The following is a 21920-nucleotide window of genomic DNA, read 5'->3' on the forward strand; positions in this document are numbered from 1 at the left end:
TCCTGGAAAATGCCCGAAGTCAGGATCAAACTGGGTGAAGGATGTTAGTCAGTAACTCTCCTGCTGTTGCCTGTCCCCTTGCTCCTCATAAGGTGGACCAGAGGCCAATGAGAAGACCGCGACTTGCCTCCCGTGTCTCCTGCTGGGTGCCTTGCAGGGATGTCTACGCACAGCTCTCCCTCCACCCCAGCTCCTGCTCAAGTCCCCTCCAGCCACACACGCGCAGTGCCACTGGTGGGGCTCACCCGTGGGGGGAGGCCCAGCTGGCTCAAGCACAGCAGGACTTGTCTTGCTCCATGTGCTGCCTCAGGAGGTGCAGGAGGGACTCAGCAACATGTTCCAGTGCCCACCGATATCATTTCAGCATCAACCCTTATCCCAGCTCCTGCCTCGGCCACAGCTGGCTCCGTCCCCACCAGAGTTTTCACAGAACCCTGGCATGGTGTGGGCTGCAAAGGACCTTAAAGATCAACTCCTTTCAACACCCTTCCGAAGGCAGGGAGACCTTCCACTATCCCAGGTTGCTCCCAGCCCTGTCCAGCCTGGCCTTGGACACTTCCAGGGATGGATCAGACACACAGTTTCTCTGGGCAACCTGTGCCAGAGCCGCAGCACCCTCAGGGAAGAATTTCTTCCTAATATCTAATCTAAACCTGACCTCCTTCAGCTTAAACCCATCCCCCCTTGTCCTGTCACTACATACCCTTGTAAAAAAAAAAAAAAATTAATAATCCTTCTTTCCAAATCTCATTTCCCTCCCCTGGGTGAGGGCATAAGCAGGCACCAGCTGTAGCCCTGGAAGTATAATGAGATGTTCACCAGCTAAGAAGCACTGAAGCCACCGCTGTTCCTCAGCTCTTTCCTCTAATTTACCTCTCTCTAAGCTGCAGCCCAAGAGGGAATTTTAAATCAGGAATGTGTTAAGATGGAAAAGGCTTGTGCTTGAGTGTTTACAATTGTGAAGAACGAGACACAGAGTTGAGACCCTTCACCAAAGTATACTGAATCTGTCTACAATGCTGGTAAGAAATTGCCTGGCATCTTGCTCTGGCTTTCTCAATTCAATTATTTTTGACCATAGCAAGAAACATTCACATCCAAACAAGTCTTTGTGAAAGCCTTGAAATGAAGTACAGATGACTTAATCTGTGAAGAAGATCCTAAGGTTTTTGGTCTTGCCCTCTCGATCCGAAAGGAGAAGCAGAGATCACCTGCAGTGGGGGTTCCCTCTCTCCTGACTGCCCCCAAGCCACAGCTCCCTCCTGGGCTCTGGCGCAGCTGTGAGGAAGCAGAGACGCCTCGGAGAGCAGCAGCCAGCCTGCTCTCCTTCAGCTACAGGCCCAAAGCTGTTGCTCCCATCAAAGCACCTGGCTCCTATTGTGCCGCCTTTCCGCAGTTTGTTAAATTTTATTTCACGTTAGTTCTCCCGTTTTGGCTTCCACCCTAAAAATCCTTCTGTAAGTTCTCCAGCTGCTCTGCTCATTTAAGTACAATACCTTCCAGCAAACGCAGCGGCACTCGGCGGGAGCTCTGCCTGAACAGAACCCCGCAGGCTGAGGGGCTTCCCCTGCTTCTGTGTCTTGGGGTTCACCCACCAGTCCTGGGGGAACGCCACAAACCTGGCCACGCTCTTCAGCAAGCGCAAGGTCACCTCGGTTTCTCCCAAACACACACTGCTAGTTTCCCGGCGGATTTCCCCTAAACACATATATCCTTCCCCAGAAACCATCCTCAGCAGGGATGAGCACAGGGAGGGTGGATGACCACCAGAATCACCGTGCTGGACGGGGCTTTGAGCAATCTGCTCTAGTGAAAGAGTCCCTGGCCACGGCAGGAGGGGTGCAACTGGATGCACTTAAAGGTCCTTCCCACCTAAACCATTCGGTGACTCCTTTTTTCTGTGATCTCTGAAGAAGCCAGCCAGAAGCGGCGCAGTAGACTTCAGTGGCAGCAGGATTCAACCCATGCCCCCTCATTTCCCAAGTGCCAGGCACACTGGATTTCATTTTTCTGAGTTTAGCCTGCAATCAATGATTCTTGTCCTCCGTGCAGACCAATGAGGTCTGCGGAAAGAAAATTGCAAAAGATTTGTTATTTCCCTAGTGTTCCCATTTTCCCATTCCTTTCCCACAGAAGCAAGGGGGTGTTTTTTTGTTTTGTTTTGTTTTGTTTCCCAACTTTCAGGGGAAAATCCTGACAAATGGAAGCCCTGATTCATACCAGCAAAAATTTGGCCTTTTTCAATTTAAGGTGGAGCCCTTCTTGTCTGAGGATAAAAACATTTCTCTAACTGCGCACAGAGGCAAGGACAGAGCCTTCGCCCTGCCAAAGCCGAGGCCAAGTGGTGTTGGGCGCTGATGTCCACCACAAGCGGAGAGTTGCTGTGCATTTGATGTGCAGGCTTTTCATCTGCTTCACCATCAGGAAAGCACGGCCATGCTGGCTCACAGCGTGGGAAACAAGGCACAGGTGGACACAGGGCAGCAATGGTGGCTGTCACCAAAGGCACTTCCAGAGGTGGGAAAACATCTCGGGAGGGTTGCTTGGGCAGGGACACGGTGCGATGCCTCTCTGTGTCACTGGGGTGCACTGGAAGAAAAGTTCCCCATCCTCCCCCTGTGTTTTCTCAGGCAGCTTAAGGGTGGGTGAGAAAGGCTCGGGAAGGAAGGAGGGAAAGTGCTGCTCCGCTCTACCACCACTGCCCAAACACAGACGCCAGCTTCCCTCCTCCCTCCATGTCCTGCCTGGGAAGGAGCAGAGAGAAGCCGACTCGGGAAAAAGGGGTTTATGGTTACAGCCTATCTGCTCCCACAGCACAGGGAAAGAGAAGCAAAGGAGGAAAGAAGGAAAGAAGATCTAAGAGCAGGTGCGTCCCTAAACCCCTCCCTTGCAACTTTTCTCGACAGATGCTGCCATCGGTGCTGCACCACTCCCGCTCCAGTGGGCACCTCTGCCTGTCACCGGGAGCCAACAGCAGGGAATGAGTTTTCTCTGATACTGAGACAGAAACTGCTTTAAATTAAAACAAAAAACAAAGACAAAACAAAACAAAAAAAAGCCATGGCTTTTTTTTTCCCCATCTCCATACAGAAAGTACATTTAGCAGAGCCCTGAGTGCTGGAAGCCATCAACAGGGCTGTGGGCACTTCAGAGGCTCCAGCAAGGAGGGCAAGTCGGTGCAAGCCACCAGCCACACCGAGGACACTGTTCCCAACAGCCTGGGCTCCCCCATCCTGTGCATGGATCTCCATCCCCACCCTTGCTGCTGACTCCAAAGCCCCCTGGGGAGAGCAAGAGTCCCCTGGCACAGCATGTTGATGCTCCATGGGTTTTAGTCCATGTGGATTTTCAAGGTATTTTGCATCTGCAGCACACAGTAAAGGTACACATCCTCCTCCAGCCAAGGGAATCTCCTTGTGGGCATCACTCCCTGGGGCAAGATTCAGGAACACACCCGCACCTTTGCAAATCCTGCGCCTCACATCTAGCACTGCTGGGCTGCCTCCTCCTCCCCGCTGCAGCACTCAAGAAAAGGCGCTTTGAACACAAATTAAGAAATCAGCCTTTAGACCCATCCAGGGAAGGTGTGAAAGGGTAGCAATTCCCCAACTACCTGCCACGCAGGGGATCACGGTGAGCAATATCCTTTGAACGGGCTGCTCTGCCCACCCCAGGGATGCCCACGTTCCCACCGGCACGTAACCAGAGGCTGGCAGCTCTGCACTGGGAATCCTCCTGGGGTTGGGGGGCAGGGGGGAGGAGTGCTCCTGAGGGAAAAAACTGGCAGGGCTTCACAGAGCGGTGCCACTTCACACCGTAGGATTTACTTTAGATGGCAAACACACCCAATCCCGTGGGAAAATGAGCCTCTGCCTTCCCACCCTGGGAAGCCACCGGTCGGAAGCAATACCCAGGGGCAGAGCAGGTGCTGGGGAGAGGGCGCATCCCATCCCCTGACACGGCACCCCCCACAAGTCCCGCGCCTACCGCTGGGGCGAGTCAGGGTCGAAGCAGGTCCTAGCCACGTCGGTGGCCCGCGGATCGCAGCAGTCGCCGTCGTCGAAGTCGTCCAGCATGTTGTTGCACTCCATGTGGCAGACGCCGTCGCGGCGCTTCCAGGAGAAGCAGCGGCCGGGCCTCCGGCAGTCCCCGCCGTCGTAGCCGGTGAGGGGATGCTCGCACTCGGGGTCGCAGCGCTCGTTGCCCACCTTGCTGGGCTCGCAGCCCAGGAGGACGGCGCGGCGGCGCAGGGAGGAGTTGCGGACCTCCAGCAAGCTGAGCTGCCAGGAGATGTTGTAGGGCCGGAAGGCTTCGCTCAGAGCCCGGTGCTGCCGCCAGATCTGCTCCCAGCTGACCGTGGGGCGCCCGCCGTCGTCCTCGGCCAGGTTCACCACGCGGTAGCGCACCGCCTTCCAGCTGCGCAGCGGCCAGTGCTGGTTGTAGTGCGAGACCAGCTCCACGTTATCGCAGGCGGTCTGCCCGCAGGCGGGGGGGCCCAGCGGCCGCAGGATGGGGGCTGCCGGGGACAGCAGCACCCACTGCTGGGGGAAGGCACCCTCCCGAAAAGGCGTCCAGAATTCCTCCGGGGTGGCGAAGCCGGCGGCCAGAGCCAGCCCCGCCGCCTCCTCGGCCGCCTCCTGCAGAGAGGAACGCCGGAGGCGGGACTGGGACAGGGCGCCGCGCCACAGGGCCAGCCCGGCCAGGTGTCCCCGGAAGGCGCGGCCGGTCCCCCAGGCGTCGCCCCCCAGCAGCAGCGTGCGACAGGAGGACATGAAGGCGCTGTGCAGGGGCCCCTCCTGCCCGCCGGAGCGGCCCACCCGCACCCCATCCACGTAGAGGGCCATCCACCGCCCGTCGTAGCTGGCGGCCAGGTGCGTCCACGCCCCGGGGCGGTAGCGGCGGTGGGAGGTCACCTCGGTGGCTGCGGCTGCCCGGTCCGTGCGGAGGGAGAAGAAGAAGCGGGCGTCCTTCTTGCCGCTGAGCTGCAGGGCGCGGATGCCCAGCGCCCAGCCCTTGTCGCTGGCCGAGTGCGAGCAGTTGTTGAAGACACCTGCAGCAGGTCGGGGACGGGGATGGAGAGAGAGGGGAGAGCTGGTAAGGACCAGAGAGCATCACCACTCCTCCCTGGAGCACGAGCGGGGTCCTCGGCAGCGGGTAAACGAAGGGGGTCGGAGGCTGGGCAGTGGGTGCTCCACCGGGGGCGACACCCCAGCCCCCCTTCAAAATCATTTGGAGGAGTAGGTGGAGCAGCCAGGAAGAATGGCAGAGCCAGAGAGGCGGGATGGAGAGGGGAGGAAGAGCGTGGATGGGAGGAGAGGCTGAAGAGCGAGGTGTTTCTGAGTTGCTCTCTGTAGGAGTGCTCCGGCGGGATGGGATTAGAGGCTAAGCTTTTTATCTGCGAGCCAAAGCTTTTAAGAATTAGAGCACAGCAACCCAAAGCAATACAGGCTCCTCCAGGGACTGCTTCCCCAACAGCTTTCCAGGCAGATTTACAGCTCTCGTTTATGCTCCAGTTTCCCTCCCAGTCAAGCATCCAGTGCTGGCGGGAGAGGGTCGGAGAGGGCTGTGCTGCCTCCAGCCTGGCGAGTGCACTCCTCAGCCCCTAAGGTCACCTGAACATAAACCCATCCCCAGGAACAGCCTCTCCCTCGGCGCCCAAGCACGTTGCAAACCTGTTTTAGGCTGGGCAAGACCTGGAGCTGTGCTGACTTTCCCCCAGACTGCTGAGTGCCCACGGCAAAGAACCAGAGGCTTGCAGGCACGAAACGCCCTCGGGAATCAGCGGCCACAAGGCGCTTAAACGCTGGCAAGGGCACAGGGACCTGCTGCTTGAAATAAATGCCCCTGGGCTCCTAAACCACCACGGCCAGGACGTTCATGCAGGTCACTGGCTGAGGTGAACGAGTTTGAAGTCACTCTTTGACACTCAGTGGTGTCTTCTGGGGGCACCCTGCTCTGCCATTCGTCACCCCAACAAACAGTGTCCCAGTGCTGACAAAACCTGCTGCCATGCCCAGAGACTCTCTTTATGTTCCTCCTGCGGTACTTCTAATTCTCCATCCTGCTTTTCCTGCTGCGTGGATTCTCCTGCCCCTCGCTGTGCCATTCCCATCACATGCACTAACATACATTACCTGCCCATCTTCATGGCATCAGGACCTCGTGGTCCAAAACAAAGCACCCCTGCCTGTGCCACTGTCCCGCCTGTCCCTGGGGATACCCCACCTGCTGCCAGAATTACAAAGAGGCCAGCAGAGAGAAGCAGAGGTGCAGAACAGAAGGAGCTCTGGGAGGAGCAGGATCTCCTGGCTCTCATCCAGGGCATGTGTCTGAAGCCAGGTTACCATGACCCCACGTTTCCCGCTTATAAACGCGGCTGGCAAAGGTCACAGCAAGCCCTGCTGCACCCAAGGAAGCAGCATCCCTCCCTCTCTCCCTCCATCCATCACTTTCACCAAGGGCGAGACGGGTGGTGGCCTCTAAACCATCCCACAGTCGTAACCACCCTGGGCATGGATCCCTGTCACTGCTCACTACAAAGGCAGCCACGCACAAAGCCTCCGTGGGCGGATGGGCTCTGGCCAACTCTTGTTTTCTGGTGGATTGTGAAAGAAAAGTAGGAAGACCAGGGGAAGCCGAGACAGGGAGAAGCCAAAAAGCAGGAGGTGAGCGAAGGAGCCTGGCAGATGTGAGAAGGCAAAGCTGGAGTTGGTATTTTTGGGCTGGGTGCTGGCTGAAACGTGCTGAGACCTGCACACTCGAAAGCCATCTTTTGGTCCTCACTGGAGCTGAGGAAATACGGCCTGGTGCCTTCCCTCTTGGGAAAACTGGTGCAGTTCACCTTGAAATGATTCAGAGTGCCCCAAATTTGATTAAACCCCAAGATAAAAATGGGAAAAAACAGCATCAGGGGTGGAACAGCCCCTGGGGTGAGCGTAAGCTATCGTTCTCACAAACCCATGCTGGAGCCAAGCCATGCCTGGCAGTGCCTGATGAGTTCAACACTGGCCATAAGAAATTGAAATGAGCCCAGAACCAGGTACAAGGGCTTCACCAAAGTCCTCAAAAGGATGTAAGTAAGGCCAAGGCCAGCTCTACAACAGGGAAGGAAAATGAGTAAATCAGCAGCTGGTGCAGCCTTGAGACAGCCAGGGATGACACCTCCACATCAGCAGCAGTGAGGGTTCTGCAGGCAGAGCCTCATGTCCCACAGCCAGCAGCCACTGCAGAAGAGTGTAACAAAAAAGGTCTAGCACTAGCTCCTGACATCTCTCAAGGGCCTTCATGAGAAATCATCAGGGGAGCAGTTTCAAGACCCCAGAGTTTGCCAAGGAGCTCGGTGCTTTGTCCTGAGGCAGCCCACCAGAAGGGAAAGCTGTTTGTAGAAGGAGTGTGAGGTATCTCCTCAGCAGCCCTAAGTACAACTGTGCCTCTGATCCCTCAGGCAGGAAAGGGGAGCTCTGGCCTGGTTCCTGCTGTTCACCTGTGCCTTAGGGGAATGCCTCCGGGGGCTGAAACAACAGTTGCTGGTAACAGTGCAAAAGAGTTTGAAGAGGAAGGCACCTGCCAGGGAAGGTCATGGGGAAAAAGCCCACAAAGAGATCAAGTGTGCCCTTTTGTAGGGACCCCGCTGCAAGCAGCCTCTCCCACTGGGGCCAGGAGTTTTGCAGCACAAGGAATAGCTTTCAGTCGTGCTTTGAGATCCAGGTGCTGGGGGAAATAGGCTGCTAAAGCTCCAGAGGGTCTGACAAAGGCCAGGAGCCTGGATTCACGGTCACCCCTCAGGGCATGCAGTGGGACCCAGCTCAGGGAGACCCAAGGAGGACAACTGGATTTAAACACAGCAGATGTTTTGGATGGTCTCTGATGAAGGATCTGACCCAACAAAATCACCTACAATTGGAGTAAAAACAAACCTCAGCCTGGCACAAAGGGAAATTCCTTGGGGTTCACCAGAAACAGAGCAGGCATAGATAGAAGGGAGACAAAAAAGGTGGAAAAGGAAACATCACATGAAAATACTCTCATCTGCTGCCCAAAATGAGTAGGACAAGGAAGAAGGACCAGTTTCCTTCCCTAACAGTGGCTGTGGCAGGTTATACCCCAGCAGAAAGCCCCCCATGAAGGAGTGACTAAAAAAGATGAACACCCCATCCAGGGTGGCCCTGAGGCAAAATGTGGCATCTAGGGGACAAAAACAGTGACTCCTGAGCCTCCAATCCAAGCAGCAGCCACAGCAGCTGATGGGACAGCTTGCTTTCCACCATCAGAGCTGCTCAGCCTGCCCTTACTTCCCAGGCACTGATGCTGGGGGAGCTCAGCTCTGCCCTGCTTTCCTCCTGCCTCCCCTCACACAGGGACACTTGGAGCATTTCCAGCTCCTCCACACCTTTGGATGACCTCCTGCTCAGTCTCCTCTCCTTCGACAGAGCAGGAGCACCAGATCAGCAGCAGACTCGGCACCGGCGGCGGGCTGGCGGCTGCTTCTGTCCCCTGCTCACACAAAATGCCAGCAGCAGCACTGGGCTGGGCCCCTTTGGCCACCCAACCCCGGCCCCTTGGTCCCCACTGCAGGTGACACGGGGAGGTGAACAGTGACTCAGACAGCCGGAGGTTCCTGGGGCTGACTCAAACCCTGGAGCAGGGAAGCTGGGGGAGACTGCTCGAGTGAATGCCAGCACTCAGGGGTGGTGCTTTCAGCACTGACAACTGTCCCACCCTCCAGAAGGAAATGAAAAAATAAAGAATAAATAATAATAATAAAAAAACCCTCTGCTGGCTAGCTGGGAAACTCCAAACCCAGCACCTGCAGGCCAGACCTCCGGATGCAAACAGCTGTGCTGCTGATGCAATGACTGGGAATTGTGCTCCCTGCAACCCAAGGTGCAGGGAGGCACCGAGGATGATGGCAGGAAGGCTGACAGTAGGTGGATGCGAGGGAGTTCGGTAATTTCCTTGTACAGGGCTGTTTTTCCCCTCTGCCACGGGAAGAGCGGGCTGCCCCAGCCCATTCCTCTGCCTCTTCCACAGCACAGGTGTGGTTGCTGCCCTATAACCGAGGAGAAAAATCAGTGGAAGGGGCCAGGCAAAGCGGAGGGAGGTTCAGTGGAACGATCACAAGCCAAGGGAGCATTAGGATAGAAAGAGGAATTCCCCAATCAGCTTGGCTGGGGCAGCACAGAAACACAGGAGCCCCCACTGTGGAGATCCCAGACATCCACTGCCATCTGTTCCCAGCCCTTCCTAGCATCCCTGTGCTGCCCTGCCGAGCTTGTACCCACACACAGACACCCATCCTGGCACAGCTGAGTGAGGCACCTCTGCAGGAGGTGACATCTGCCCCGCTCTGTGCCTGTGTGCCAGTCTCCTCTGCCTGCCTCCTCAGCTTCTCCATCACAGGATCATTAAGGCTGGGAAAAAAAACCTGTAAGGTCATGTCCAACAGCTAACCCAGCACTGCCAAGCTCACAAGTAAACCACGTCCCTAAGCACCACATCTATGCATTTTTTAACACTTCCAGGGATGGTGATTCCACCACATCCCTGGGCAGCCTGTTCCAGCGCGTGACAGCTCTTCCAGAGAAGAAATTTTTCTTAGTATCCAATATAAACGTCTCTTGGCCCGATTTGAGGTCATTTCCTCTTGTCCCATCACTTGTAGCTCAGGAGAAGAGACAGACAAGCACTACACCCTCCTTCCAGGTAGTTGTGGGCAGTAAGAAGACCCTCCCCGAGCCTCCTTTTCTCCAGGCCGAGCCCCCCAGCTCCCTCGGCCGCTCCTCATGGGACTCGCTCATCCCTCCGCCTGGTTCTCAGCGGGTTCTTGAGGGGGCAGCTGCGGGTAGGACAAGCCCCTGGGGCCGCCCCCTGCCCGCAGCCGCTGCTCGGAGCCCTCGGGGCCGGGCCCGGGCTGGGAGCGGGGCCGTGAGCGCGGCGCGGCTGCCACCCTGCGGCCACCGCCCCGGGCAGCGGCCGGGAGCCGCGGCAGCCGCGGTGCTCTGCGCCCCGAGCCCGGGCAGGGGCACGGTGGGCAGGGGAGGGGAGGGCACCGAGGGGAGCGTGTCGCCCAGAGAGACCTTCCAGCTCCCGGCGAGGGAAGACGGAAAAACCGGACGGAGCCGGGGCGGGATGGGGGGGGGGAGGCGGGCTGGGAGGACGGGGCGGGTGGGAACAGAGGGGAGGGGATGGTTTAGGGTTTGGTCTCAGGGGAAGGAGGAATATTCCGCGCCCGCGGTGCTGAGAAGGCGGGTGTGGGCGCGGGGCGTCACCTGCCCGAGCGGCGAAGTCGGGGAGCCCCCCGCGCGGGCGAGGGTGGCGGGGTGCCGGGTCCCCACCCCTCCCTGCCGGGGTTTACCTGCGATGACGGCCGGGTTGTTCTGTCCGCCCTCCGCCTTCACCCACAGCTCCAGGGTGAACCGCTCCCGCGGCACCGCGGGCAGCGCCTCCGCCCGCGCCGCCAGCTGCTCCCGGCCGCCCGAGAAGTACAGGGCGGGCAGCGGCCGCTCCCGGGGGGGGGTCCGGCACCTGCGGCTCTCGGCCCCGCCGCCTCTCCCCCCGGCTCCGGCCCCGGCCCCGGCCGTCCGCCTCGCCCTCCGGCTCTTCTCCTCCCGCCGCGGCTCCCCGCGGTCTCCGGCCCCGCGGGGACGCGGCTCCGAGCGGCCCGTGCGCGGCGGGACCCTGCGGGTACAGCCCGTACGGGCGCTGCGCGGCCGCGGCGCGCCGGCTCGGAGCCTCCGTCCCGCAGCCCGGGGCCGGCGGGGGCTGCCCGCGGGCCAGGCCGAGCGCCGCCAGCAGCAGCGCGGCCAGGGGCGCTCCGCCGCGCAGCATCCTCCCTGGGAACGAAGTTTGGGGGCCGGAGGCGGGGGGCCGGCGCCCGCGGGGGAAGCGGGGTGATCGGGGGGCGGCAGCGCCGGGGCGCGGTCCCCCGCCCCCCCGCCGCAGCCGCTGCCCCCAACTTTTCCCCGGCACCGCTCTCCTCCCTTCTGCTCCTGCGGGAGGAGGAGGAGGAAGAGGAGGAGGAGAAGGAAGGCGAGAGCACCGCGGCGGGGACCCCCCTTCTGCCCGCAGCCGGGGTTCCCGGGGCACGGCGGACCCTGCGCGGCTCTCGGCGCTGCCCGGCTCTGCCTGCGGGAGCGGGGGCTGCGTTAGTCGCCCTTATCTAGAAAGCCCCGAGGCGCTCCGCTCCCCCCCCCCCCCCCCCCCGCACCTCAAGGAGGGGTGTGGAGGGGGGGGCTGCCCTTATTTAAAGATGATTATGTCCAATCTAATAAACCCCGAGCGGAGCATCGCCCTCCCTTCCCTCCGCCCTCCCGGGCGCTGCCCAGGATGCTGGCGGGGAGGGGATGCGGAGGAGACGCAAGCCTCCGGGCGCCGGGTCCCCTCCGCACCCCCTTCCCGCCCTCGGGGTTTTGGGACGGCACCTGCCCCGTCCCTGCCCCTGTTTCCTCTTGTTGTAGCTCCCACCTCGCCTCCATCCTCCGTCTCCATCACCTATAGAGGGGAGGAAAAGAAGCTGAAAGGAGGGGACGCCCTCCCTCAGCCCTGCCCCAGGCGAGGGGAGAGGTTGTCTTGGACTCACGGTCTATCCTCGGCAAGAGATTTTTCTGCTTTTTCTCGCTTTTATTTTTTTTTTTTTCCCCAAACAATGACACGTGCGGAAAGGTGGGGTGGTGGTGCCTTATCTGAGCAAACCACATCCAAAAGCAAAAAAAAACCCCTATGAATGCACCAAGGGAGTTGGCAGCAGTGTGAGAAGCAGCGCATCCACCCTCTGCCAGAGGGTACAGCACCAGCGCCGCCAGGGAGAGTTTCTGAAAGCATACAGGTGAGAAAACAAAGCCCCAAAGTTTCCTCTCGGTTCCCAAGACTCCCTCGCGGCAGCACATGGCATAGGAGACTAGGAAAACTTCAGCAAGGAGATTCGGTGAGATGAGAAGCCTTTTTATGCTTCCTTTTCATTATTATTATTATTTTCTATACATAATCTTTTTTCACTCCCAAACACTATCTGTGGCGGTCAGTCTGAAGCAGGGTTGCCAGCGAAAGCTGGGAGGCCCATTCCAGGGTACAGGCTTTCAAACCAGCAAGGCAGGAGGGAAGGGATTTAAGAATAAACGGCAGGAGCTGGCTGGGTAGGGTTGGGGTTGGGTGGGTTTTTTGTCTTCTGAGGGTGGGAGGGTGACGGGAGCAAGGGTGGGGGACTGGTGCCTTTAGTCAGGGAGAGGTAGAAAAATGCAATGCCGGAAAATTTGAGGGTTAGGAGGGGTGAGCACAGTGCATCTCCTGCTGCCCGGGAAGGAGGAGGGTGGCTGTGAGCACACAGAGAGGTGAGGGCTGGGCTGGCGGGGTGCGAAGAGGAAGGGAGGACACAGGGGAGCGAACAAGGCCGGGCAGAGCAAGGACGGCTCACGCAGAGTTGTTGGAGCAACCCCCGAGGACATTTGTGGTGTGAACCGCGTCCAAGCACAACACCAACACCCCTTGCTTGTGGGGAGGTGGTGGGAAGAGGTCTGCAGCTCTCCTGCCTGCCTGCACCGAGTGCCCCAGTGCCCATCCACTGGCAGTGGGGGCACGGAAAGAACCCAACTCGGGGCTTGGCACTGGGGATGTGGCCCAGCAAGTGTTGTCCTGGGGCCAACGCCAGCAAGAGCTGCTCGCAGTGCGTACTCGTTCAGGAATGAACCGGGCTCCTGATAGCTCTGGCTACCAGGGCCTGATAAGAGAGGATCCCACGGGATGGCTAATTTTGAATGGTGGTGATTTTATTAAGAGGCTGTTTATCATCTTGCCACACATTCTTCCCCAGGTAATGCGAAGAAGCAAGACCCTCAGCAACGCATCAAGAGGTTCGGCAGCGCTGCCTCCTCGGGGAGCGCCTGGCTGGGATGAATCCAGCATCAAAGCAACGAAACCCTCCCGAAGTGCACCCAGGCAGGGAGTGTGTATATATTCTCTGGCCTGGGCTAAGGCGCTCCCTTGACAGAATGACACCCGCAAACACATGGCTCTGCTGTCTGCGGGGCCGGGACGCAGCAGGAGCTGCAAAGCCCCCCAAGGAGCCCGCTTCCTGCACAGGAAGGCTCCCTGCCATGCCAAGCTCCTGTCTTCCCCTGCTCTGCCTGTCCAAGCCTGAGTCTGTCCAGATTTGGGAGCCACCGGAGCAGGAAGCTGAGACGATGAATCATTATCCCGTGTTGGTTCCTGAGCATTCTCCACCCAGGCAGGTTCCCCTGGCAATCCCTGCCAAGGTGGGGCTGGTGAGGATGAGGATGGCAGGACAGTGGGGGCACGTCACTGGGCTGGCTCAACATGCTGGGATGCTGTTCCCGTCCCAGCACCACTGTGGGCTACAGAGTAAATCCCTGTCATTTGGGTAATTTTTCTTTGCTTTCCAAAAACAAGCAAACCAACAAAAACCAACAAAAAGCTATTTTTAAAAATCCCACAAAAACATAAAACCGGAAAACAAACTGTTTTCTCCGACCACTGAGATGGTTTCTCTGCCTGTAAACCTGTGAAGAGAAGACTGCTCCCGTGGATAAGGGGGGGAGTCCAGGGTGACTGACTAGTGGCAATGTGCCCTCAGCATGTTTTCTGTCTCTCAGCGAAGCATCTGTTAGATCTGTCTCTCAGTGGGCATCTGTTAGAGATCCCAGCTCAGAGCCAGGCCATCTTGGCTGAGGAATGCAACAGCCCTGGGATCATCCATGGAGATGATCCTCGCAGGCAGGGTGCCACTGCAGTTCAGGCCCGCTAATGATGTTCAGGAGCAGTACAAGGACGCTGGGAGGGAGGAGGGAGGAGGGCAGAGTGGTGTCAGAGGGTCAGTTTGACGCGTTATTCCTCCACCCTTCCCCGCTCGTTGTCCTTCCTGGCGTGCCCCTGCTCTTTGGATCCTCCTGCTGCCAGTCTCTGCGGTCAGGGTTATTTGGGGTGGGGATTAGGTGGGACAGGCTGCCGATGCTGGAAGGGAGCAGGGGGCAGCAGCCTCTGGGAGGAGGCAGGGAAGGGGGGAGCCCCATCAAAGTGGGATGCTGGGCGAGGGCTCTGGGATGGTGCCAACGCAGAGTGAGGAACCCAGGGCTGGGGGAAGGTGAGGAGCAGCTCTGGGGTGCGCTACAGGGCGAATGGACAACGTGACCCTTAAAGGACCCTTCCAGCCCAAACTATTCTACAGTTCTAGGATTTAGCTGGATCAGAGGCCGAGCCTTGCTTTTCCCCACGCCTGTCAAAAACCATCAAGAAAAGCCTTCCTCTCCCTCCACTCCTCCTCGGGAAACCACCAGTGATCTTGACATGGGAATAAAGGCTCTGGGAGAATCCAGCTTTTTTGTTCACGGCCAGGCAGCCAAATCCCGCAAGCCCGAGACAGCAAGCCTCAGCAATCAAAGCCACGAGCAGCAGCCGACCCCGCTCAGGGCACAGCCCCAGCCCTCCCTCCTCTCCCTCCCCGGCTCTCCTGCTTTTCCCAAGCAGATTAGGAGCCTGTTCAAACACTCAGGACCCCCGGAGGTCAGAGACGCTGGCCTCCCGCACCAGAGGTTTGTTTGGGAACTCGCAGAGTTTCCTGCTCCTGGTAGGTCTGGAGATAAGCCCTGGTGTGCAGCCGCCGGCTGGTGCCAGAGCCGGTAGGAGTCCACAGTCGCACACCGAAAATCCAGCAGCAAAAGCTCCAGAGCCAGAGAATCAAAGGATCACAGAATGGTTTGGGTTGGAAGAGACTGTAAAGGTAATTTCGTTCCACCCTCTTGCCACGGGCAGGGACACCTCCCACCGTCCCAGGGTGCTCCAAACCCCGTCCGACCTGGGTTTGGACACTTCCAGGGATCCTGGGGCAGCCACGGCTTCTCTGGGCACCCTGTCCCAGGGCCTCAGCGCCCTCACAGGGAACAATTCCTTCCTAATACCTAAATCCAAAGCTACTCTCTTTCACTAAAAAGTCGTCTCCCCTTGTCCTATCACCATATGCCCTTGTCAAAAGTCCTTTGCCCCGTGTGTTTGTGCCTTGCAAATGGACACATCTTGTAAGGGATAAGAGACAATCACGGAGACCTCCCACAGGCACTCCCCTGGATTTTTCACGGCCTGGGAGGCTGGGTTCCCCTCACCCTGCAACACCCAGTAAGGATTCCCTGTGCTCTTCAGTCCCATGGGTTTGGTCACAACAATTTCTCTGCTGAATTCAGCTGTACCTGCCTCGAGATTTTAACAAGCCACATACACAACCTCAACTCCTTTGGCAATGGAGCCCAGGAACGATTTTAAATAACAGCAAAGGATGTGTCTGCTGCATCATCCTCACACCTCACACCTGCCTCCTCCTCTCTGCCCCGAGCCGTGCAGCCTGTAGATAGCCCAGGGGAGCAGGAATGCAGGAGTCCATGGAGGAAGCCAGGCAGACATTGGGGCACCAACTGAGGTGCTTGGAAGCTGGTTTGCTGCATCGCCATCAGATGCAGCTATTTCAGAGCAGCCATGGACATCACGCTGGAGCCCCGAGCTGCAGCAGAGCCGTGCTTTGGATGGCTCTGGCAAGCTTCCAGTAACAAAAACATTTGCTTCCAGTTGGGAGGTGAGGATAGTAAAGATGCTCAGCAGTTCACTCACATCTCTACAACACCCTCCAAGGATCTTCCTGCATGCCAAAGTTTTACGCTTCACCAAGAACTTGCAGGTGCTAAATTAAGACCTGCTAGAGAACGGGGCATGACCTTTGCCAGACAGGGTGTCTCAGATACTGAAAAATATTCCAGCTCCTGACAAAAGGCAGGGACTTATCTGCCTTTATGTGATGCAGCTCATCTGGCAGCCAAGGAGGAAAAGCATACATGAAAAAGCAGGGTGGATATGGAATCCAGCTCCTCACTCTCCTCTCTGCGACTGCCGTTGGGGAGTTTCAGCCCCATTAAGTCAGGATAGTCCAAGCACAGCTCCATCCCAGCTCAGTGGGAAGCGCTGGCCAAGGGACGCCACGCAGCTCCCGTGCCTGCAGCAGAGGCAGGGTCCCAGAGGAGCTGTGCAGGCACGGAAGGGGGGGGGCATGTTGGTACAAACACAGCAGGGACCGGCTCAGGCTTCCAAAATCCCACCCCAGCAAAGCCGAGTCTGCTGGGAGGAGCTCCAGGAGAGCACCACTACGCTCACGGCAGCTCTGGTGGCCAGGTGGAATAACAACACCACCTTGCTGCATTTTCATCGTGCATGTGCCCACACCAACATCTGCTTGCAAATCCCTGTTGGAAATGCTGCTCTCACGATAGCACCACTTCCTTAATCGAGCACGACTTCCCTTGCAGGAGGGTCAGAGCAATTACCTGTACAGAGCTCCACCATCTCCCACAGCCTTCACCCTGCTCCTGCATTTTCAGACGCTTTCCGTGCGTCACCCAGACAGAAAAGCCATTTGCTAGAGGCAGTTGATAAGACATGAAGTGAGCACTTAATCTGGCACTGGTGTCTGGAGGACGAGGGAAAGGGAGGAATGGCTTGTGCCACCCCAGCGCAGATGCAAAGCTCAGCGGATCCTCGAAATTCACATTTTGAGATCTCTCATCTGACCCAAGCCGGGGAACAGCTGCAGCAAGAAGAAGAGGAGCAGAAGTAAACGAGCACAGTGGCTGGGGTGGAGGCAAAGGGGCTGCCTTTAACTTTTACCTCAAGGTAAAGCAGGATTTTCGGAACTGTGAGTTAGAGGTGCCACCTTATCGCTGATCCAAAACTCACTGGGATGTCATTGGGACATCCTCTGTCCTGCAGAGAACCTGCTTTGTCATTTGTCAGTGAGCAATGAAAAGAAGCACGAAAGGGTCAGGCTCAGCTCTCAAAAGCTGGCCAGCAGGGTTTTAAGTATTTGGGGTTTGGACAAGTTCATCACAACAAGCAAACACCTCTGCCTTCCCCATTCATTTTTAGAAGAGACAAATAAACATAGAATTTTCAGAAGAGCCGCAGACAGGGGAGAGATGGGGATGGAGCCACGTGCCAGCTGCCAGGGAAGTTCACAGCCTCCAGCTCACAGCTGTGCTGTGGACCTGCACTGCCCAGGTCATTCAAGTCCCACCTCGGGGCAGGCTGGAACCCTGGCTAAAATGTGGAAGAAAAGATGGGCACATACACAAACAAATCCTTCTCAAGCAAGAGAAAAAAGTGGTTATCCCAGGCTGGGGATATGACACCTACTGGTTTTCACTGGACAAGGAAAAAGACCAAGAGATGAATTCTGGCACCAGCCATTATCCAGCAAGTTTTTAGCTGCTTTTTAGTTTGTTTGTTGGATGTTGCCCACAGTGTGGTTTTGCACCTGCACTGTAGGAAGTGGCAACAGCCCCAGGCGTGCACCCCCAGGCCAGAGGCATCCTGCTACCTGTGTGACCACACACAAAGCAGGAGCTGGAGGCGCCAAGAACACTGGCTCCCTCCAGCCTTTCCAACCAGAGTGGGTACCTCCATTTCCCATAGGATTTGCATTGGGATGTGTCCTGCCACCTTGTGCCTCCTGTGCCTGTTAGCTGAAGCCCTTGAATCTTTGGTTTCGTGCTCCTGTGCTCTTGAGTGTCTCTATCAATGGTATTGTGATGATGGTCCACCTCTGTGGCCCACCTCAAGCACAGAGACACCTTCTAAGGGTGCTTCGCTCCCGAGATATTTGTGGCATTTTTTACCCATTCTTAACCCTGGTGCCACCTTAAAACCCTCTCAATGCAGAGTGCTCACCACAGCTGTTGAGCAGAAGAGGGCAAAGCATGGGTGTGAAAGCCTTGGTCAGGCTAGCAAGGGCTACCCCTTCCGAATCAGAACCTTCCTTGGTGATAAAACCCATTGAATCTTTGTAGCCTGCTCTCATAGTCTTCATCTCAGCTCAGTCAGCGCTAATTAGCTGTCTTATCTTTATCCCTAGGTCAGGTCTTCCCCTCAACCATTTCTGTGACTTCTTTTGGAGCTGTAGATGCAGCTGAGTGATTCCTGGTTGAGAAGGGTCACTCAAAGCCATCTCCGGCCTCCCTTCCATGCCACTGGCAGAGCTGGCCAGCAGCACTTCCAGCTTCTGCCAGCCTCACCGTGCTGGCAAGGAGCACAGGAAAAATGCAGGAATCCCAGTCCGGGGAGAGCCAGCAAAATCAGTAATCTGTCACTGTGGATGCAAACCTGCTGGGCAGGGCCATTCCAGTTAAAGATGAAGAGGAGAGGCTGTTTGTGCCGTGCCCTCCCTGTGCAAGCCTCCAGCTCCTGAGTCTGCTGCTGGAGACTCCCCTGCAGCTCAGTGTGGCCATGCAGCCAAGATCCCTCCTTATCTCCTCCTTGCAGCCCACGGCACCGTGCCCAGGGCTGCAGCTCTGCCACCATCACCCGCAGCGATCCTTCCCCTCCTGGCCCTCCCTAGGGCCCCGGAGGCTGTGGAAGCACGCCATGTCCCACACTGCTTCCCGACTAGACCTGGGGGCACTAAGCCCAGCAGGAGGAGCCCCGAGGATGCCGCAGCCCCCTGGGCATCACCCCCTGCCCATCGGGGTCCGTGCCTGCGTGCTGCCCGGAGCTCTGCGGCCCTGCCACCGGCGGCTGGGGGGGGAACGGGCCGCTCCACACTCTGAGGGCAGCTGAGAAGGGATAAAGCCAAAGCTTCGTTTTGCTGGCACATTGGCACGACGGCACCCATGCGACCATCTCAGCTCAAGCTGGTTTTCTGTGCAGTAAACCTCAGACCAAACCCATCCAGCAAAATCCCTGAGTACAGAAAGGGTCGTTCCCGTAAGAGCCTGCTTGGCAGCCTTGCTGTTCCAAGCTAGTTTGAGGGATTAAAACAAAAAGATCCTTTTGCTGGTACAGAAGATCTTCAGCGTTGGCTGTATTTTTCCTGGGACTGAACCGTGCTGGGGAAAACGTGCTTTTCCAACCTGCCGCTGCCCCTGGGCTGAGAGGGGATCCCAGTTATCTGGGCCTTCCGGCTAAACCCCTGTCCTCACGGGACTGATTTCTCTTGGCAGCCTGTCAAAGCACCACCGGCATGGGAGGCTGAGCCCCTGAGCCCCGCGGGAGCCCGTGGAAGGGCTCCCGGAGGGAAGCGAGGCGAGGCCCGCACCGAGCACAGCGGGACCCGGCACCGAGCGGGACCCGGCACCGAGCGGGACCCGGCACCGAGCGAGACCCGGCACCGAACGGGACCCGGCATTGAGCGGGACCCGGCACCCAGCGGGACCCGGCACCGAGCGGGACCCGGCAGCGAGCGGGACCCGGCACCGAGCGGGACCCGGCACCGAGCGGGACCCGGCACCGAGCGGGACCCGGTACTCAGCGGGACCCGGCACCGAGCGGGACCCGGCACCCAGCGGGACCCGGCACCGAGCGGGAGCCGGCAGCGAGCGGGACCCGACACCGAGCGGGACCCGGCAGCGAGCGGGACCCGGCATTGAGCGGGACCCGGCACCGAGCGGGACCCGGCACCGAGCGGGACCCGGCACCGAGCGGGACCCGGCAGCGAGCGGGACCCGGCAGCGAGCGGACCCCGCACCCAGCGGGACCCGGCATTGAGCGGGACCCGGCACCGAGCGGGACCCGGCAGCGAGCGGGACCCGGCAGCGAGCGGACCCCGCACCCAGCGGGACCCGACACCGAGCGGGACCCGGCATCGAGCGGGACCCGGCACCGAACGGGACCCGGCATCGAGCGGGACCCGGCACCGAGCGGGACCCGGCACCCAGCGGGACCCGGCACCCAGCGGACCCGGCACCCAGCGGACCCCGCACCCAGCGGGACCCGGCACCGAGCGGGACCCGGCACCCAGCGGGACCCGGCGGAGGCGCTGCGGTTCTTGGTCTCCCCCCAGTGACCAGAACACACATGACAAAGCAGCGGGTCTGGCTCACGCTGGGAGGTTCCAGCCCCGCTAGCAGAGCTCCTGGTGTATGATCGCCAGGTAATTATACTGATGGTTATTTCCCGGAATCCTCCCGACGAGCAAAGCCCTCTCGCTGGTGTGCAGGCTCGTGTTGCCGCTTTTGGAAACAATACCCTATTTCTCCAATGCACCAGCACTTGAAATGTACATATTCATTCATTAAGGAGCACTGACACCCCTGTGGCAAATGACCTGTCAACAGATTTACAGCAGGAAGTAAGTCACTGCCTCTGAGCCTGCGCTCTTAATGTAATTAAAGTCCTCTGCTTGGAATTCGTTGTTAATTAATATTCATGCTCTGTTCCCCATCTGCCATTCCATGTTACTGGATCCTTCTGAGATTGATCAGAGGGATATTAAGGCAACAAGCAGACCGAGAAAGAGGGGTTGCCTGGTGGGAAGGAATTGAATCCGCTTCTGGTAGAGGAGCAGAATTGCATCCAGGACCCCAACTGCTCTGGGAAGGAATGGCTGAAGCATCATCCTGGCTTGCTCCATTGCTGAGAGCAAATAAAAGAGATGGTGAGAATGATGGATCAAAAGACAGACACCTCTGGTTGGCTCCTGGAGTCTCTCAGGGCTTGCTTCAGGCCTCAGAGGGAGGTGAGAAGCATCTCTGGAGCTGGGTGCCGAGGACGAGCTGGCAGCTGGTGCTGCGAGTGAAGCGCAACTGAGATGAGTCCAATCGCTGGCCCTTGTGGTTTGGCCTGGGGGTGCAGCCAGGGCAGCCCAGCCCCATGAATCAGACCCACAGCTCAGTTATTTGGGGGTGGAGGCTCAGAGGGAGTTCCCAGTGAAGCCATACTCACTTGGGCATATGCAAAGAGGACACACGTGTGGGGTGTCAATGGACACCAAAAGATTTTCCCAACCTAGTGCAGGACATGCGAGGATATTTGCAGGGACACAGGCCAGCTTCTCAGTGTGGGCACAGCCCTTGCAGTGGCAACACACCAGGTGCTCCTCTTACAGCAGGCCCTGGCCCTGGATGGGCCCTGAGAGCTTGCCCCATCCCTGCACAGGCTGGAGGTCTCCTCCTATCCGATCTGCAGCCACTGTAGCATTTCCACAAGTTCTCATGGATCCCAACATGATCAGACACCCACACAGCTCCTGTACCAAAAATACTGAAACCAGGCACAAGCTGTCCGCTGCTCTGGTGGGAAAGATGTCTCCATGTCACAGCCTGAGAGCCTGGTGCTTGCCATCCCACTGAGCATGTGGGCTGCTGTAAATGCAGGGCTCAGCAGCATGAAGAGGCCAGGCTGGAGACGGAGTGGCCCTGGTAGTGGCCCTGTAACACCCCACTGCCCCATCTCCAGGTGCTGGAGATATGTCCCTCATACTGACCCATATCACCCCACCACCCCATTCCGAGATGCTGGAGGAGCCAGAGCTGAGCATCCTTTGGAATTGAGGGCACTTCATGGGCTGCAAAGCCTCTTGAAGACCCCTCCTTTTCCCAGGATAGCTGGGGTTGGTGCAGACAGGCAGGCAGCTGGAAGGCAGGCCTTGCAGTCAGCCTCTCCCAGCAGGAGGGCACTGCCCCTCTCCCTCTCCTGGGCACCTCCTCTTCCCTGCGCAGGCTGGAAGGAGTCAGAGGGACAGGATATCTCAGGATGGAGGTTCCCAAAGGACCAGAGGGACTGGGGCTCTCAGCCAAGCCCTGAGTGACAACGGCTCTGTCACAGAAGCAGTATACATGGGGTTCCCTCTATCAACAAAGTCCATTTTGAATGGGTTTTAGATCCTTAAACACAATCATAAGGCTTTAATTGGACTCTGAAAGCCGAGTCCTCCTGGTACCTCCCGTTTATATATGAACAGTCAAAGTGATTTATTCATCTGCCTAAAGCGTGGTTGCTCTTCGGGCATCCATCCATTACCCTTATCTATCTGTCCTGCTTAGGAGCCGAGCCATCCATCTCACCCCCCCTAACGCATGCCAGAGGCTGGGCGCGCTGCCGCGCTCCAGGAGGGCTCTGCTGCCGCGGACGACGCGGGCCCGCGCTTCAGCAGCGCTAACGCA

The 21920-nt window shown here is 58.1% G+C and overlaps 1 protein-coding gene across 1 annotated transcript in view; it reads right to left on the reverse strand.

Moving 5' to 3' along the window:
* PAPPA2 (pappalysin 2) overlaps nt 1-10827 on the reverse strand; it is an 88064-nt gene extending 77237 nt beyond the window's left edge. The window contains 3 exon segments of the mRNA XM_040073152.2: nt 3988-5050; nt 10355-10532; nt 10534-10827. Coding sequence (XP_039929086.2) covers nt 3988-5050; nt 10355-10532; nt 10534-10827 — 1535 coding nt within the window.
* Between the last annotated feature and the right edge of the window lie 11093 nt (nt 10828-21920).

The sequence above is a fragment of the Hirundo rustica genome, chromosome 9 (assembly GCF_015227805.2).
Source record: "Hirundo rustica isolate bHirRus1 chromosome 9, bHirRus1.pri.v3, whole genome shotgun sequence".
Lineage (NCBI taxonomy): Eukaryota > Metazoa > Chordata > Aves > Passeriformes > Hirundinidae > Hirundo > Hirundo rustica.